The 20,043-nt window shown below is 40.3% G+C and overlaps 1 protein-coding gene across 2 annotated transcripts in view; it reads left to right on the top strand.

Annotated features, from left to right (window-relative positions):
- The window catches only part of sytl5 (synaptotagmin-like 5), a 200,149-nt gene that overhangs the window by 177,289 nt on the left and 2,817 nt on the right, over positions 1-20,043 (top strand). For both annotated transcript variants that reach the window (XM_063050826.1, XM_063050827.1), the window contains exons 11-16: positions 749-927; positions 3,048-3,150; positions 5,823-5,984; positions 12,776-12,884; positions 17,708-17,843; positions 18,885-19,093. In XM_063050826.1, coding sequence (XP_062906896.1) covers positions 749-927; positions 3,048-3,150; positions 5,823-5,984; positions 12,776-12,884; positions 17,708-17,843; positions 18,885-19,093 — 898 coding nt within the window. The remainder of the gene's footprint in view (positions 1-748; positions 928-3,047; positions 3,151-5,822; positions 5,985-12,775; positions 12,885-17,707; positions 17,844-18,884; positions 19,094-20,043) is intronic.

Raw genomic sequence — 20,043 nt, 5'->3', positions numbered from 1 at the left:
TCCCGAATTACTTTTCGATCCTTTTTTAAACAACGGAACAACATGAGCCACTCTCCAATCCTCCGGCACCTCACCTGTAGACAGCGACATTTTAAATATTTCAGCCAGGGCCCCTGCAATCTCAACACTAGTCTCCTTCAAGTGTTTGTAGTTTAACCCATCTGTTCCAAATAAAACATGCCAACTGTTTCCTTTTTGTGAATTACCCTAGTTATTAAAATGGTACTTTTCTGCAAGTTTATCTATCATATCCACAATTCAGCTGCACTATCTTTGAAAATACATTGAAAATTTAGCCAAGGGCTTAATGTAGTAGTTCTAGTTCACAGGCAATAAGCATTAGTATGCAGTATTATGTACGCAGTAAACAAAAACATTATCGGTTAATTTCATTGTTGACCTCTAGATCATAATGAACTATTGTAGTGGATACTTTCTTATACATAGTTACATAAAAATTAAAAGGTTGCTCATTTTCTTAAGTGTTTAAGATTTGCAACCTGTATAACCATGCCTTTATCATATGATAGATATATTAACAATTCAATAGTATGATTCTTTGAGTTTCTCGTAACAAGGGCTATCCTTATAAAGGAGTTGTGTATGATTGGTTCATATTACATTTATAATAATGAGATGCATCTGATGTTCTACCTCATTCTTGCCATGTCTGAATGTTAAGTAACATGCTAATTAAACTTCAAAACCCCTCAGTACATCACCTGTTGACACTAATTGTTTCTTTCAGACCAGTTTAAATAGCATGATGAGTGTCTACAGTGAAACTGGAGATTATGGCAATGTAAACATCAGTGGGGAAATTCTCCTTGGAATCAATTACAGCTACCGAAGTGGAGCATTAAGCATCTCTGTGAAAGAATGTCGCAATTTAGCTATTGCTGATGAGAAGAAGCAGAGAACTGATCCGTAAGTAATAATATCCTTTTTATGTGAAGAAATAGCTTGGTTTTCAAATTAAAATAAAAATATCACAAGGCATTTGGGTCAAACTGTTCCAAATCACAATAGCTCTTCAGTATTGTTTTAACTGTCTAACTCTACAGCACAGAAACAAGCCCTTTGGTCCAATTTTTTTTTCCTCAAAGTGCCAAACTAAGCTAGTCCCATGTGTGTGGATTTGACTCATATCCCTCAGATCTTTTCTTACCCATGTACTATTTCCTTTGGCAACTCATCCCATATACCCTGTCAAATGTGTAGGGTGGAGATCGTTGCCCCTCGGGTCCCCTTTAAATTTAGGTTCCACAAAGTCTCCACAAAATCTCTACAAAGTCACCCCTCTGCTTCCTAACCTCCAGGGGAGAAAAGCCCCATCCTGTCTAGTCTCTGTTTATGACTTAGGCTCTCCAATCCTGGTAACATCTTTTTGGATCTTTTCTGGAACCTTACCAGCTTCAGGACATCCGTGCTAAAGCTAGGCAACCAGAACTGCTTACAATCGTTCCGAATGTGTCTTGTCATGATGTCTCAACTCTTGTGCTCAATGCCCCATCTGATGAAGGTAAACATGCCAAACACCACCTGTCCACTTGTTGCCACTTTCAGGGAACTCTGCCACGACACTCCTATATTTCTCTGCTCTATAACACTCTCTAGCACCCTGCCATTCCATGACACACTTCCTCAATCCAGATCTTTTTGTAATCCTCGATTCTTTCCTCACTGTCCACTAAATCATTCATTTGGATGACAAACAACAGTGGGCTCGACATTGATCCTGCAGCACAACACTGGTTACCTGCCTCCAATCTGAAAAACAGACCCCTATTACCACAGCTACACACACAGAAATGATTGAGGAGCTCAGCAGGTCAGTCAGCATCAATGGAGGGAAATGTAAAGTCAACATTTCAGGCTGAGACTCTTGTGCCTCCAGTACCACCTTCTGACTCCTTGCACGCATGCATGCAGGGCTTTGTCAAAAGCCTTGGTAAAGTCCACATAGACATGCTGTATGGCCCTGTCATCATTTAATCCTCTTGGGTCTCCCCTTTTTAAAAAAAATCAAATCATGAGATGAAAATTCCAGGCTCAAAGCCATGTTGACTCTCCATCAGTCCTTGCCTTGTCCCATGCAGATAGATCCTGTCCCTCAGCATCACCCTTCCCCAGTTAACTTCCCAACTACTAATGTTAGACTCAGCAGCCATAGTTCCTAGCTTGTCCTTGCAGCCCTAAATAAAGGCATAACATTAGTAATATTAGCCACCCTATAGTCTTCTGGTACCTCACCCATGGCTAATGATGATATCAAAGATATTCAGACACTTGTATGGATAGAAAAGGTTTTGAGTGATTGGGGCTAAAGGCAAATATGGTCAGCTCTGATGACATCATAGTTGCTATGGACAAGTTGGGCAAAAGAGTCTGTTTCTGTGCGGTATATCTCTGATTTGGTCAAGCCTGGACATTTATCCACCTTTGTGCTTTAAGACCTCTTCTGCAAAGGGATATGTTTCAATACAGCACAATTCTCATCCTTGAATTCCCTAAATTCTATAACCTTTCTCCATGATAAATACAGTGGAGAAGACCACACCCATCTCCTGTAACTCCACAAATAGACAATCATATTGATACTTAATGGACCCTATTCTCTCCAAAGTTACTCTTTTGCTCTTAATCTACTTAAAGAATCTCTTACTATCCTCCTTTATCTTATCTGCCAAAGCTATCCTATGTTCTCTTTTTCTTTCTCCTTCTGATTTCCCTCTTAAGTGTGTTCCTACATCAATTCTTCTCGAAGAGATTCACTTGATTCCTGCTTCCTATACTTTAATGTGCTGTCTTTTTCCTGACCAGAATCTCAATATCCTTTATAAACCAGAATCCCTAATCCTGCCAGCCTTGCTCTCTCTAACAGGTACATGCTAGTCCTGAAGTTTTCTCATTACATGTCTCTCTAATTTGAGGACCAGTTCTATTCATAACTATTTACAAACTTGTAGAATTGTACAGTGCTTTTTGATAACTTCACTTCAAGTAGCTTAATTGTTTCTCAGAACTTATTTTTATTTCACCTCCAGCTATGTGAAGATGTACCTCCTCCCAGACAAATCTCGTCAAAGCAAACGCAAGACCAAGATCAAATCCAATACCACAAATCCAGTTTTCAATGAAACATTAAGGGTTTGTCTTTCTATTTCATAAATAATCAAATCATTAACCAACTACATTATGGAAATGCTCATTCTTCTTTTCTAAATTATAGAAATTTAATTCAATTATTTATTTCGAGTGAACTGGATCAGTATTTTGCTGTGGAAGACACTTAGCAGTATGCCAGAAATTCAAGAGTGTTGGGACAAAAGTTAGTGCAGTTGCAATTACTAGGGAGACGGTGCTTTGGAAGCTGAAAGGAGTGAAGGTAGACAAGTCACTAGACCAGATGGACTGCACCCGAAGGTTCTGAAAGTGGTAGCTGAAGAGATTATGGAGGCATTAGAAATGATCTTTCAAGAATTGCCAGATTCTGCCTTGGTTCTGGAGGATTGGAAAATTGCAAATGTCACTCCACTCTTCAAGAAGGGAGGGAAGCAGAGGGAAGTAAATTATAAACCATTTAGTCTGATCGCAGTGATTGGGAAGATGTTAAGAGTTAAGGATGTGGTTTCAGAGTACTTGGAGGCACATGATAAAATAGGCCAAAGTCAGCATGGTTTCCCTCAAGGGAAACTCTTGTGTGCGAATTCTGTGGAATTCTTTGAGGATATAACAAACAGAATAGACAAAGGAGAATTGGTGGATTTTGTGTACTTGGATTTTCAAAAGGCCTTTGGCAAGGTGCTGCATATGAGGCCACTCAGAAAGATAAGAGCCGATTGTATTACAAGAAAGGTACTAGCATGGATAGAGCATTGGCCGATTGGCAGGAGGCAAAAAGTGGGACTAAAGGGAGCCTTTTCCGGTTGGCTGCCGGTGACTAGTGGTGTTCCACAGAGATCAGTGTTGGGACTGCTTTTTATGTATGTTGTATGTCAATGATTTAGGTGATAGAATTGATGGCTTTGTGGCCAAGTTTGTGGATAATACAAAGGTAGGTGGATGGGCAGATAGTGTTGGGGAAGCAGGGAGTCTGTAGAAGGACAGATAAGAATAATAGACAAAGAAGTGACAGAGGGAATACAGTTGGGAAGTGTATGTCAAGTACTTTGGTAAAAGGAATAAAAGCATAGACTATTTTTTAAACGGGGAGAAAATTCAAAAATCTGAGGTGCAAAGGGACTAAGGAGTCCTCATGCAGGGTTCCCGAAAAGGTTAACTTGCAGGTTGAGTCACTGATGAGGAAGGCAAATGCAATGTTAGCATTCATTCAAGAGGGCTAGAATATAAAAACAAGAATGTAACGCTGAGGCTTTATAAGGCACTGGTGAGGCTTCACTTGGTGTATTTGAACAGTTTTGGGCCTGATATTTAAGAAAGAGTGTGCTGCTATTGGAGTAGGTTTGAAAGAGGATCATAAAAATGATTCCGGGGATGAAAGGTTTATCATATGAGAGTTGTTTGATGTCTCTGCTGGAATTTAGAAGAATGATGGGGGAATCACTTTGAAACCTATTGAATGTTGAAAGGCCGAGGTAGAGTGGATGTGGAGAGGATATTTCCTCTGCTGAAGGTCTCTAGGACCAGAGGGAAAAACCTCAGAATAGAGGGACATCCATATAGAATGGAGATTACATAGAAACATCGAAATTCTACAGCATGATACAGGCCCTTTGGCCCACAATGCTGTGCTGAACATGTCCTTACTTTAGAAATTACGTAGGGTTATGCATAGCCCTCTATGGGTATTAGGAGGAAATCCTCTAGCCAGAGGGTTGTGAATCTGTGGAATGTGTTGCCATGGGTAGCTGCGGAGGCCAGGTCACTGGGCGTATTTAAAGCAGAGGTTGATAGGTTCATGATAAGTCAGGCTATAAAAGGTTACAGGAAGAAGGTGGGAGAATGGGGTTGAGAGGAAAATTGATCAGCCATGATCAATTATTGAAGCTGGCTCAAATGGGCCTAATGGCCTAATTTGCTCCTATGACCTGTGGTCTTTTAATTCACTTGTTATTTTGAACCTCTGCTGTATTTTCTTTGTCACTTGTCTTGTTAAGCTATTGTTTATTTTAGTTTGTTGAGAATATTTATTTTTCTGGAAACTGGACACGGAGGTGGCACCTGTTTAACAGCCATAAATTGATGCCTAATAGAGTGGATGATGAGCATAGTGATTGCCTACTCCGCCTTATTGGTAAATGCTGAATTATGTTTCATGATTGGAATAAGTTACAGAACTTTTGCATGTGTAAATAAGTTGTGGGTGGAGTAGTAATCACCCATTTTCAACATCGCTTCCCAAATACAGCTGGTGTAATTCAGGAAACATCCACATGCAACATAACAAGTGGGCCCTTAGGGACTCTTGAGATCCAACATCTATTATGTTTTAATCTGTTTAATAAGATGCTTATCTTTAAAAAAAGAATCATTTGTTCTAACATCTCAATTGTGGCAAAGATGTGTTTAGATTTTTCTTTTTGTACAACTGGGGGGCATTCAGCACTATCATTGTTCAAGAAAGAACATCATATCAGGTAAATTTGTGGGATATAAATCGAACTTTCAACTCATTTTCATGAAGGTCTTACACTATACTCATGAATGATAACTTGCAATACTTACAAAATAAAATAATCAGTTCAAGCAAAACACTTTTAATGGAAGCTTGAGGTTATTTGGTTTGAAATGGTAGAATTTCAGAACGTTTCACGATGACTATGTCCCTTACCTAATATCTGTAAATTACCTTTTTATAGTATGTAATTAATCACACACAACTGGAGACGAGGACTCTACAAGTCTCTGTCTGGCACTATGACAGGTTTGGACGGAACAGCTTCCTGGGTGAAGTGGAGATACCATTTGACTCCTGGGACATTGAAAAGCAAGTTGAGGATTGGTTTCTCCTGCAGCCTAAGGTGAGTTTATATGCCAAAGCTTACGTTAGAGTTTAAGGGTGAGATAGGAATAGGCTGAGGTCAAAGTGGTTCTTTCAGCTTTGACGTTGTCTAGACCTATCACTTGATATATCCCTAGCATACAATTTAAAACAAATAATTTGAGTCCAATAAGAACTTTGATCTCTTAAACACTCAGGAGTTCAGAAATACAGGATCTATTCTCCTCCAGCCAGTGACCTATACAACACTACAGTACTTGCATATCTTCCCCTACCTGACCTACTTATAAACCTCTACCAGGCAGTAGTGTATTTTTTAATAATTGCTAAAACTAAAATGCCATATTTTAACTGGTCAATCTATTTGTATGTTTGAATATTTTTATATGAATTTCAAAATGATAATTCAATATTTGAGAAGCACTTGAAAGCAACTAAAACTGAAACAATGTTTGCCTTTCTCCAATTAAAGCAGATTATTATCATTATACTTGTACTCCAATATCTGTGGTGGCTCCTTGAGAAGAAAGACGCGAGTTCTATGAAATGAAAGTTTAAAAATCAGTTGCCATTCCATTCTGCAGAGCTCAGGCATAAAACTTCAATAGTATGTTCTTGGCCCAACCTCAGGCAGGAAATGTTACTTTAGCAGCAATTTAAATCCTTAATTATTTTCTAACCTATTTGGGATAGAAGATAAAGGGAAAAACACTACTTGGATATAAGCATTGTTTGCTCTTTTGCTAAAAGTGCAACAGGGAACAAAAGGCAAATTACAACTGTGTTAAGGGAGAGTTAATTGGGAACAGTTGTTTTTGGGCAAGTCCACATCTGGTATGTGGAGGGTGTTTAAAGACCAACTGTGTAGAGTACAGAACAGGTATGTTGCAGTAAGAAGGATGGTAAGGTAAGAGAATGTTGGATGTCGAGCAAGGAGATGAATTTAGTCAAGAAGAAAAAGGAGAAGTTTGTAAAGTTTTCAAATCTAGGATCAAACAGAGCCCTTGAGGATTATAAAGAAGACAGAAAAGAACTTGAGAAGGAAATTAGAAAAGCCAAGAGGAGCTATGAAACATCCTTGGCAAGTAGGATTAAAGAGAATCCCAAAGCTTTCTATACATACTCAAAGCTAAAGGGGGGAACATTATCTTGGATGCGGAGGACGTGGGTAAGGTTTTTAATGAGTATTTTTCATCAGTATTTACCAAGGAGAAGGACATGGAGGATAGTGAGATCAGAGCTGAGCATATTAATTTGCTAGGGCTTTTCAAGGTAAAGGCTGAGTTAGTTTTGAGTCTCTTAAAGTGCATTAAGGTGGAAGTCACCAAGGCCTGATGAGATATGCCCCCAAGTTCTTGAGAGAGGCAAGAGAAGAGATTGCTGGAGCCTAAACCAATATTTCATGTTCTCCCTAGCCATAGGCGAGGTCGCGGAGGTCAGGTGGGTAGCTAAAGTTGTTCCATTATGCAAGAAGGAGCATGGGATAAACCTTGAAATTATAGACTGGTGAGTCTCATGTCAGTGGCAAGGAAGTTACTGGAGAGAATTCTTAGGATTAGGATTTATGAACATTTGAATAGCCATGGCCTAATTTGGGAGAGCCAGCATGGTTTTGTGTCTTATTAACTTTAAATTGATTGAGATTTTTGACAAGGTGACAAGGGTGATTGATGAAGATAGAGCTGTGGATGTTGTCCGCATGGATTTTAGTGAGACATTTGACAAGGTCCCTCATGGGAGGTTCATCAGTAAGATGAAGATTCATGGGGTTCATGGTGAATTGGCCTTTAGGATTTAGAACAGGCTTGCCCGTAGAAGGCAAAGGGTAATGGTCAATGATACTCAATCCAGCTGGAGGTCTGTCATCAGTGGTGTTCCACGGGGATCTATACTGGGAACTCTGCTGTTTCTGATGTATATAAATGTCCTGGATAAAAATGTAGGTGTATGGGTTAGTAAATATGCAGATAATACAAAGGTTGATGGTGTTATGGATAGTGTAGAAGACTGGCAAAGAATAGAACAGGGTACAGATCAGTTGCAGATATGGGTGGAAAAATGGCAGATGGAATTTAACCAGGCTGAAAGTGAAGTGTTGCACCTTTATTGGTCAAATGCAAAGAGACAGTACACTGTTAAGGTTGACAGGGTGATTAAGAAGGCATATGGAATGCTTGTCTTTATTAGTCAATGCATTGAGTTCAAAAGTCAGGAAGTTATGTTGCAGCTTTATAACATGCTAGTTAGGCAGTTTCTGCTTGTCCCGTTATAGGAAGAATGTTGAGGCTTTGGAGAGGATGCCCAAGAGGTTTTACCAGGATGTTGCTTGGATTAGACGGCGTGTACTATAACTAGAGATTGGATAAATGTGGGTTGATTTCTCTGGAGCGGCGGAGGTTGAGGGGAGGTTTATAAGATTATGAGAGGGCTTGATAGAGTTAACAAACTATATCTTTTTCCAAGGGTTGAAATGTCTAAAACAAGAGGGCATCCATTTAAGGTGATGTGAGGAGCAGATTATTTTTAACGTGGATAGTAAATTGGATTAGACATTAGCATGTGGGAGAAGCCAGAGGGTGGTAGTAGATGGTTGCCTCCCTGACTGGAGGCCTATGTCTAGTAGAGAGCCACAGGGATCGGTGCTGGGTTCAGTGTTTTTTTTTGTCATCTAGATCAATGGTCAGCAATTTTGTGGATGACACCAAGATTGGGGGTGTAGTGGACAGTAAGGAAGACTATCAAAGTTTGCAGTGGGATCTGGACCAGCTGGATAAATTGGCTGAAAAATGGCAGATGGAATTTAATGTAGACAGCTGCAGGGTGTTGCACTTCAGTAGGACCAACCAGGGTAGGTCTTACACAGAGAATATTAGGGCAGTGAGGAGGGCGGATCTGGGAATACAGGCCCATAATTCATTAAAAGTGGCAGCACAGGTAATCGTGTCATAAAGAAGGCTTTTGGCACATTGGCCTTCAAAAATCAAAATATTGATTACAGGAGATGGGATGTTATGTTGAAGTTGTACAAGATGTAGGTGAGGCTGAATTTGGAGTATTGTGTCCAATTTACCTACAGGAAAGGTTTATATAAGGTTGAGAGAGTACACAGAAGATTTACAAGGATGCTTCCGGGACTAAACAACCTGAGTTATGAGGAAAGATTGAATAGGTTAGGACTTTATTCCTTGGCACATAGAAGACTGAGGGGAAATTTGATAGAGGTATACAAAATTATGAGGGGTATAGATAATGTAAATGCAATCAGGCTTTTTCCACTGAGTTGTGTGGGGTGACAACTAGAGGTCATGGGTTAAGGGTGAAAGGTTTAAGGGGAACATGAGGAGAAACTTCTTCCCCAGAGGGCCATGAGAGTGTGGAATGGGCTGTCAACGCAAGTAGTGCATTCAAGCTCGACTTCCATGTTTAAGAGAAGTTTGGATAGGTATGTGGATGGTAGGGGTATGGAGGGCTATGGTCCGAGTGCAGGTCAATGGGCGTAGGCTGTTTAAATGGTTTGGCATGCATTAGATGGGCTGAAGGGCCAGTATCAGTGATGTATTTTTCTGTGACTCTAGCTAGTGAGTTGTGGGTGTCGGATGTGCTGCCTGGGGTGGTGGTAGAGGCAGAAACATTAGAGACATTTATATAGGCATATGAACATAATGAAAACAGAAGGATAGGGACATTGTGTAGGCAGAAGAGATTAGTTAGCTAATTACTAATTTAATTGGTTTGACACCATGTTGTGGGCTTTCATCCGCAGTGATGTGCAGCTCAGTAGAGCTTTGTGTATTGGCAATATTCACAGCATGTGTTGGGCACCACTGTGTTAATTCCTTGTTCAGATTATAAGGTTTTCTTCTGGTTTAAGATGGCACTGGTGAACCTCAGTGACTACTTGCCAGCGGCAAACAATAGCCTGTAATCTCCCTTTTGGAGTCGAGCCTATCAACAAGCTGGCATTTTTGCGGTGTGAACTAACGTCTTGGAGGAGCAGGATGGTTGCAGCATGGCGGGTACGGGATGAATTGAGGTAGCGGGGCCAGGCCCGAGAGCGGAGAATGAACAACTGTTTGCCCATTGCTGGAGCGTACTTGGAGACAATTCAACGCAGCAGAATCGAGCTGAGGCAGAGTCAAGGTGGAGCCCAGGTCCGAGAGTGAGGGGAAACCCAAGATTTGATCAGTTTAAGTACTGGGCCAAATCGAAGCAGCGGAGTTCAGGCCTGAGAACATATTGAAGTGGCAGGGCCCGGGTCTGAGAGTCGGGGACGACCCAAGGTTTGGACAAACTAAGTGCCAGGCCAAATGGCAAAGGTCAGGATGTCTGGGCCGGAGGTGAAGGACAGGCTCATTCAGCTCGCTGCTCCACTGCAAGGTTTGCTTGTCTCTGCACCGAGCTGAGACTGTGGCCAAAAGCTGCTGCATGATGCCTACCTTCGTGTCTGTGGATTCACTTTCGTAAGCCTCAGTGTTCAATGCTATTTGCTTACTTTAATTCATTGCACAATTTATTTTTGTTTCTCTGCACATTGGGTGTTTGATTTTTTTTAAAATTAGGTTTCTTTGTTTTGTGGCTGCATGTAAGGAGACAACTCTCAAAGTTGTTTCAAGTGTACAGTTTAAGTCAGAAGTCTACATACACTTAGGTTGATGTCATTAAAACTCATTGTTTAACCACTCCACAGATTTCATATTAGCAAATTTTTGGCAAGACGTTAAGGACATCTATTTTGTGCATGACATGAGTAATTTTTCCAACAATTGTTTACAGACAGATTACTTCACTTTTTGTTGACTATATCACAACTCCAGTGGGTCAGAAGTTTACAAACAAAATCAAGAGAAATCGGCCAAGACCTCAGGAAAAAAAAATTGTGGACCACAAGTCTGGTTCATCCTTGGGAGCAATTTCCAAATACCTGAAGGTGCCACATTCATCTGTACAAACAATAGTAAGCAAGTATAAACACCATGGGACCACGCAGCCGTCATACCGCTCAGGAAGGAGACACATTCTGTCTCCTAGAGATGAACGTATTTGGTGTGTAAAGTGCAAATCAATCCAAGAACAACAGCAAAGGACCTTGTAAATACACTGGAGAAAACAGGTAGGCAAGTAACTATATCCACAGTAAAACAAGTCCGATATCGACATAACCTGAAAGGCTGCTCAGCAAGGAAGAAGCCACTGCTCCAAAACCGCCATAAAAAAGCCAGACTACAGTTTGCAACTGCACCTGAGGACAAAGATCTTACTTTTTGGAGAAATGTCCTCTGGTCTGATGAAACAAAAATTGAACTGTTTGGCCATAATGACCATCATTATGTTCGGAGGAAAAAGGGTGAGGCTTGCAAGTCAAAGAACACCATCCCAACCGTGAAGCATGGGGGTGGCAGCATCATGTTGTGGGGGTGCTTTGCTGCAGGAAGGACTGATGCACTTCACAAAATAGATGGCATCATGAGGAAGGAAAATTATGTGGATATATTGAAGCAACATCTCAAGATATCAGCCAGGAAGTTAAAGCCCAGTTGCAGATGGGTCTTCCAAATAGACAATGACCCCAAGCATACCTCCAAAGTTGTGGCAAAATTGCTTAAGGACAAAAAATTCAAGGTATTGAAGTAGCCCTCACAAAGCCCTGACCTCAATGCGATAGAAAATTTGTGGGCAGAACTGAAAAAGCGTGTGCGAACAAGGAGGTCTACAAACCTGACTCAGTTACACCAGTTCTGGAGGAATGGAACAAAATTGCAGCAACTTACTGTGAGAAGCTTGTGGAAGGCTACCCAAAATGTTTGACCCAAGTTAAACAATTTAAAGGCAGTGCTACCAAATACTAACAAAGTATGTGTAAACTTCTAACCCACTGGGAATGTGATGAAAGAAATAAAAGCTGAAATAAATCATTCTCTCTACTATTATTCTGACATTTCCCATTCTTAAAATAAAGTAGTGATCCTAACTGACAGGGAATGTTTTCTAGGATTAAATGTCAGGAATTGTGAAAAACTGAGTTTAAATGTATTTGGCTAAGGTGTATGTAAACTTCTGACTTCAACTGTACATACTTTGATAATAAATGTACTTTGAAGGTTACCACATCTGTTCTGTAACCCAGTCACATTGTTGCCAGTTATTGAACCATTGAGTTATATAAACTTCTTCCCTAACAGAAGCCTAGAGGCACTTGAAACATTCCAATCCTTGTGTTGAAAGGTGGCAGCACTTGGTAACTGAACATCATCACTTACTAGTCTTAAGTAAATCATATAAGAATAACAAAGATGTCCCACTAGGAAGGAATGGACTGAGGAAATGATTAAGATTTTGTCATATGAACACATGTTGGGAAGAGTTAACAGTGAGGGAAGAGTGCAAGACGCGTGGGATCAATTTTGGTTGTATGTTAATTTAAACAAATTAGAACTTCTGTCTCTAAGTTTTATTTGTTTTCCTGTCATGAGATGGCTGTGTAAATATGCTGTACTGTATCTGCTCTGTGATATGTTGTGCGGCTTTGTAAAATAAGAATAAATAATAACAAAAATTTGAATTAAAAAATTAACAAAGTTAAAGGTGCAACAAAACCTATATTGAGATGTCTTTCTTTACAAGTTCTAGTGCAGTCACTAAAGTACTGATTTTAATTTCAATATAATTTTAATGAAATCTAAAGAATGTCGTAAATGCAATTGTTAGATTATCAAACTACACCACCAGAGCTCTTACAAGAGACAAGTTCAAATTAGTATGTAGGTGAGTCATAATGTTATTTATACAGAAATACTTGTCGTTTGGTTTCAGATTGAGTCTGCAGTTGACAGTGTCCTACAATACAAAGGGGAACTGACAATTTCATTGCGCTATACGCCAGTTGGTCAGCACTTAAACCTTCCACCAGAACAAGGAAAAGGTAAGCTTTTTATTTTTTTTTTTGTTTTGAGCAAGATCAGCATTTACTTCTCATTCTTAACTGCTGAGATGGTGATAGATCTACATCAGCGGTCCCCAACCACCAGGCCGCAAAGCATGTGCTACCGGTCCGTGAGGAAACGATATGATTTGGCAACATGAGTCAGCTGCACCTTTCCTCATTCCGTCATGGCCACTGTTGAGCTTGAACGCACGCAAGGTCATTATGTACGCGTCATCCATGTCAGCGCGGGAAGGAGATCAACTCCTCGAGCTTGCAAATGGCGGCAGGCTGAGAAGTATGTTTGACACAACATCTCTGCCGGCATTCTGGATCAAAGTCGAGGCTAAATATCCAGAGATAGTCACGAGAGCACTGAAAGTGTTGCTTCCATTTCCAACATATCTCTGCAATGAATGCAACAAAAACTAAATTGCGGAATAGACTGGACATAGGGAACCCCTTCGAGTATCACTGTCTCCCATCACCCCTCAATAGGACCGTCTTGTTGCAGGGAAACAAGCCCAGGGCTCCCACTAAATCAGCGATATTGGTGTGTTGCAATGATTTTAAATGTTCATACGGGGAAAATATGTGCTATGTGTTTAATAACCAAACATTACTTAAAATGTTAAGATGCTATTGACTTGTAAGTGACTTAAATAACCATATAACAATTACAGCACGGAAACAGGTCATCTCGGCACTTCTAATCCATGCCAAACACTACTCTCACCTAGTCCGACCGACCTGCACTCAGCCCATAACCGTCCATTCCTTTCCTGTCCATATACCTATCCAACTTTTCTTTAAATGATAATATCAAACCTGTCTCTACCACTTCTACTGGAAGTTCGTTCAACACTTACTTCAAGCTCCCCTGACAATTGATTGATCACTGTATTCATGCGAGGAAAATGTATGCTGTGTGTTTAATATTAAGTTCATCTGATAAACCTTTTTAGAAACGAAATTGAGTGTATTAGCCATTTATCACGTACATTCCGGTCGTGATTAACACCCCCCCCCCCCCCCGGACAGAATCGCCGAAAACGATTTGTAGAATAAATCAGCACATACACGCATGCACACTGGTGCCCACGCAAGGCTTCATGGTCATTGTAGTCTTTCTCGGGGTAAGCTCAACGTATTTGATGGTTACTCTTGTCCGTTGGCAACCCTACCCCCCCCCCCACCCCCCGGTCGGCCGGTCCGCAAGAATATTGTCAATATTAAACCGGTCTGCAGTGCAAAAAAGGTTGGGGACCGCTGATCTACATCACAAAATACAACTTTAGCTAGAATTCAGACACCTGATTAAAATGATAAATGCAGATGCAGAAAGGAGCATACAGAGAATAGTGATCATAAATTGTGTTAAATTAACATTTTTTGTACAGGTATCCCCCGCTTTTCAAACGGTCGCTTTACGAAACCTCACTGTTACAAAAGACCTACATTAGTTTGCTGTTTTCGCTAACAGAAGGTGTTTTCACTGTTATGAAAAAAAAGCAGCACAATTAAAAGGCAGTGTGCACCCCGAGCAGCCGCCCTCCCCTGGATTCGGAACGGCATTCTCACCAGCATTGCTTAAACATGTGCCTGTGAGCAGCCGTTAGCAAGATGAGTTCTAAGGTACAGTATCGAAAAAGTCTAAAAGAGCTCGTAAGGGTGTTGCACTTAGCATAAAACTAGACATAATTAAGCGTTTTGATCGTGGTGAACGAAGTAAGGACACAGTGAGTTTGGCTTGTGGAAGTTGACGAAGATGATGTTGAAGAGGTTTTGGCATCCCATGACCAAGAACTGATAGATGAAGAGCTGATGCAATTGGAAGAGGAAAGGATAACAATCAAAACCGAATGCAGTAGTGAACTGAACGTGAAGCAACTGCATGAGATTTTCGCTGCAATGATAAAGTACGATTTTAATTTTGAAAGGGTACGTCGGTTTAAGGGGTATTTGCACAATTGTTTTAGTCCTTACAAAGAACTGTACGATAGAAAAATGCGCGAGGCTCAGCAGTCAAGCAAGCCTTCCACATCAGCCACAGCACACGACGAACCTAGACCTTCAACATCGAGGCAGGCAGTCATAGATGATGACGACCTGCCTGCCCTAATGGAAACAGACGACGATGAGATGACACCCCAGTGTCCCACCACCCCAACCCCCAGGCCGCGGACGGATATCGATTCGCGGAGAATGCAGTGGTAGCCGGGAGGCACACAGCACATCTTTAAACAAAAAGTCGTAATAAACATGCTAATTAATTAGGTGTCACCCGACACATAATTGTCAGCCCAGATCAGAGCCGACACAATCAGCAATCGCCTCTGATCTGGGCCAACGATTACGTGCCGGGTGACACCTAACTAATTAGCATGTTTATTTCAGCTTTTTGCTTAAAGAGGTGCTGTGTGCCTCCCGGCTACCGCTGTAACCCTGCATGCTTCACGGCAATGTATCGGTCGGCAGCCTGGAGAGTGGGGGACACTGCACTACCCTAACCTGCGATGACTCAGTCTAACACACCATCATCAGTGTGCTTGGCGCTGTCCCAATTCCGGTAAGTGATACTACACTGTACATACATTATTTCTACTTTATATAGGCTGTGTATTTTTACGTGTTATTTGGTATGATTTGGCAGATTCATAGCTTAAAGGTTACTGGAGAGAGTGTTTTTGCCAACAGTGCTTGCGTGAGATTTTCTGCTGAGAGCGCTTGCGCCGTGTTTTTGCCGACAGCGCTTGCGTGAGATTTTCGCTACAGAGAACAGTGCAGGCAATAATTGTGGAAAAGTATTTCTACTTTATATAGGCTGTGTATTTATCATATCATCCCTACTTTTACTACATGTTACTGTTATTTTAGGTTTTATGTGTTATTTGGCATGATTTGGTAGGTTATTTTTGGGTCTGCGAATGCTCACAAAATTTTCCCATATAAATAAATGGTAATTGCTCCTTCGCTTTACGACATTCCGGCTTACGAACCGTTTCATAGGAACGCTGTACCTTCGGATGGCGGGGGAAACCTGTATTGCAGGAGACCCATTAATGATTAACTGTTGCCCAGGAAGTACTGGTTGCACAACTACAACAACTAATGTAAGACTGAACAGAAGGGATCTACAGATGCTGCTGAAAATCCAGAGTAACGCACACACAAAACGCTGAAGGAACTCACCAGGTCAGACAGCATCTATAGCAAGGAATAAACAGTCAGCATTTCAGGCCAAGGCCCTTCAGGTCTCGTTTTGAGACGTCATCATTCCTCTGTAGTTAGTCCAGCATTTTGTGTGTGTTACTTTAATATGAGACTGCCAGGTTCATTGGAAAGAAGCATTTCTAGGTAGTTTTAGAAAGTCTCAGTTCTTTTATATTGGACACGCAACTGGTTCCGAAGAACCTCCTCTTAGGGAAACTAATGTCCCTGATGACCACACAGAATGTAAGAGCAGACTGTGAAAGGATATAAAACTCATTTACAGCAGGGCACAATAAATAACATCACTTGTGTACTGAAATTCTTTGGTGATGAAGGCCAATGTGCTTCCAAATTGTTTCTGCAGCTCCATGTTATCTTGGGTAATCCTTGTAAAGGACACCAAAGTCTCTCTGAGCACCACATCATCCAATCTTAAACAACCTGTTCCCTCATTGGTTCCTCAACATTCTGATCTTGAAAACCATCTCTTAAGTATCCCATATTTGTCTTCTGTACAAGTTATCATGTTCGAGCTTAACAATAATTTTTGCCCTTTGCTGTTTCTTAATTTGCCCAAACTGGTTCTTCTCCATTCTCCAGCTGTGGTCCCCTCTATTTCAGGCCTCAATCCTGTCCATTATAAAGTCTACCCTTCCTCCTTTTCACTTTGTCTTTCATCCCTAAAAGTTAACTATTCTACTGTATTTGATTTCAATCACTTACGTAATGGATTCCTGATCACACCTACTTCTTTCTTTGTATCTGTAGTTCATCTGCCTTGTAATGAATGCTACATACAGATATGTCACAGCAGATGTTATCACAATGGTTTCTATCAACTGCACAAACCTCAGCTTGAATATGTCACCTATACTCCCTATAATTAAACATAAAAAATTATGTTAAAGCCATATATTTACCATTATTGCAAAGCCCTGCACTCAACAAAGTTCACAGTATAGATGCAGCTTAAACTCACCATGCATTGGTAGAACCCAAAAACTTGTATTCCCAGGTGCTGTGTTTGTGGTCAACTGAATTTATTTAACTAATTCTAGCTGATTACCTAATTACCAGGGGAATTGGCAACCTGCAGGTTTAGCACTTTATACTATTTGATTAACTATACAAATAAAAATGCAAGGTTAAGAAAATATAACAGGAAAAACCAAATTATACAAATAAAATGAAATAATTCCCTTATAGTCCACACTCCACAGATGCACTATTCTTAGCAAAACACATTTTATTCCTCAGTGCCTCCTGTAAATTGGTCTGTGATCACCTAAACCTTTCTGGCCTTTGTATTTCAATTTGGAACTATCGCTGCATGTGCTTTAATCATAAATGCTTGCTTTCTTGTGGTGATGCCCATGGTTGAACTATAACAGGTAGGTGTTCTAAGTTGTGATCAAAATCTAATGCCTCTCAGCTTCCTCTACAGAGTACTGTTTGATATGTATACACTTTGCTTTTGGATGGAAATAGATAGCAAAACATTTATCAGTTGAGACTAAATTGTTACCATTGTTTTCAAATTGAATAATATAAACTGAAGTCCAAAAGTAAACAATGCATAAAAGTAATTCAAACTTCTTCATTCCACACAGCTAAAAGGAGTTTCATTAAAGGAAAGACAAGTTCTCCCCAGGCGTCAAATGGTGGAATTGTGGAGGTGCTCATTAAGGAAGCAAGAAATTTAACTGCAGTAAAAAGTGGAGGATCTTCAGATACTTTTGTAAAAGGGTAAGTTTTTAAATTGCAAGTCACAAGCAACTTTAAAATCTGTATCTCAACTTCAGTACAACCCAGTGATGAGTCGCCATAAATAATTAACTGGCATACAGGAAGTATTTCTGTAATGGATAAGAAGTGCTCAATCATATTCCAGTTATCGGAACGTCAAATGTAATTCTAAAGTAAAACAGAAGCAATGAATGTGTCAATAAAATGTTACTGTGGATAATTAGGCTCATCACCTATTCCAGCATTCTGTTCAATTATGGCTGATCAGCTCTTGGCCTCTATTCTACTAATCTGTTCTTCAGTTTTCCTATATACCAGAAGTCTGTCTTCCTTGGCCTCTAATAATGCAATGTCCGTAGTTGAGATGAAAAATCCCCAATATTTCAGGGCCTTCAGAGCAGAAATTCCTCTATCTACACCTTAAATGAGTGATCAATTATTTTGAAAATGTGTCCCAGTACCTGTTTCATTCTCAAACAGAAATATCTGAACACTTAACTTGTCAGGATTCCTTAGAATGCTGCATAAGACCAACAGCCACTAAGTTTAGAAGAATAAGCTCAACATTTTCTTATAAAACCCCTTTCATTCCAGGAATCAATATTTTAAACATCTGAATTTTAAACATTTGTCTCCAATGCAAATAATAAGCAGACAAGAACTATACACAGTACAACTCATTGGTTTCAGTAACAGCCTGTACTTGTTTTCCAACATCCTGTTTGTCTTGCCATACTAAAACATTGTTTCATAAACAATGTTGTGCAACAGCACTAGGCAGACATCAAAGAATTTGTGTATCCTTCAGGTTAGTGTGATCCTGGGATTGACAAAACTCCAACGCCAGGAAATTTACTAATGTTTGTTTTAGGGAGTAAATTATCAGCAACAATTTAACATCATAACTACTTTCCTAGAACTTTTATCTAAAGATACAAAAGACATTGACCAAGCAGTAGGTTCAAACATGTAATAATTGTTGAGGGAGTTTCTGTTTTGCTGAACTTAAATACTAATTTCTTGTTTTCTTTTTTGAATCAGATATTTACTTCCTGATGACAACAAAGCTTCTAAGAACAAGACACATATTGTTAAAAAGAGTGTAAACCCCCAGTGGAACCATATCTTCACTTATACTGGCTTACACCTCAGTGATCTACAAAATGTATCTATTGAACTAACCATCTGGGATAAAGAGTCACTTTCCAGCAATGTTTTCCTTGGCGGCATTCGACTTGGTCATGGCAATGGTAACTACCTCTTTTAATAATGATCTCTACCTTGTTATCCTTTTAATTTTCTTCAATAACCAGTAGGAATAGTAAACTGAAGTCATTTGTAGTTGTAAGGTTGCAACTTTTGCATATTGCACTGGGTCAGTAACCTTCACTGCAAACGTAATTGATTATTTTGTAATTTTTCACTGTGGTTTAAAATGAATATACCAGTTCATTAATTTCTGTCCTGTTTTGTGCTATGAACTAAATGTTTCCCAACACTTGCTAAATCATCAGTAGAAATGAATTTTGACTGAACCTGCTTGACTTCTCAGAGGATACCAAGGAGTCTCCAGTATCCCAATGGGTTGAAACAGACACATCTCTGGCCACCGTTCAGCTTGCTTCTGACTTCTCCACTCACATGCTGAATTACACGGTCTCCTGTTCCACAGAGTCCACTGGTGATACCCAAACATTGCAATGCTGGACAGGTGTACTTCACATCTAGCCCTTCAGCTTTTCACCAGCCTTAAGTAAAAGTAAACTACTTCACACTCAGGCAACACACATCAAAGTTGCTGGTGAACGCAGCAGGCCAAGCAGCATCTGTAGGAAGAGGTGCAGTCGACGTTTCAGGTCTCGGCCTGAAACGTCGACTGCACCTCTTCCTACAGATGCTGCTTGGCCTGCTGCATTCACCAGCAACTTTGATGTGTGTTGCTTGAATTTCCAGCATCTGCATAATTCCTGCTGTTTACTTCACACTCAGGATAAGTTTTGTTTTCAAATCACTACTACTGGCTTAGAGTCATGCAGCAGGGTCATGGGTCCTTCAGCCAATCAGCAAGTACTCTAAGTTCCAGTACTTGGCCCATACTTTTTCTATGCCTTAGTGATTCAATTGCTTGCCGAGATTGTGATGCATCTCTCTTTTCCCCCTAGACCCTTATAGGCAGTACATTCCAGATTCCAACCACCCT

Source organism: Mobula hypostoma, chromosome 6 (assembly GCF_963921235.1).
Source record: "Mobula hypostoma chromosome 6, sMobHyp1.1, whole genome shotgun sequence".
Lineage (NCBI taxonomy): Eukaryota > Metazoa > Chordata > Chondrichthyes > Myliobatiformes > Myliobatidae > Mobula > Mobula hypostoma.
Note: the sequence above shows the minus strand (reverse complement) of the source record. Positions and strands in the feature narration are given on the sequence as shown.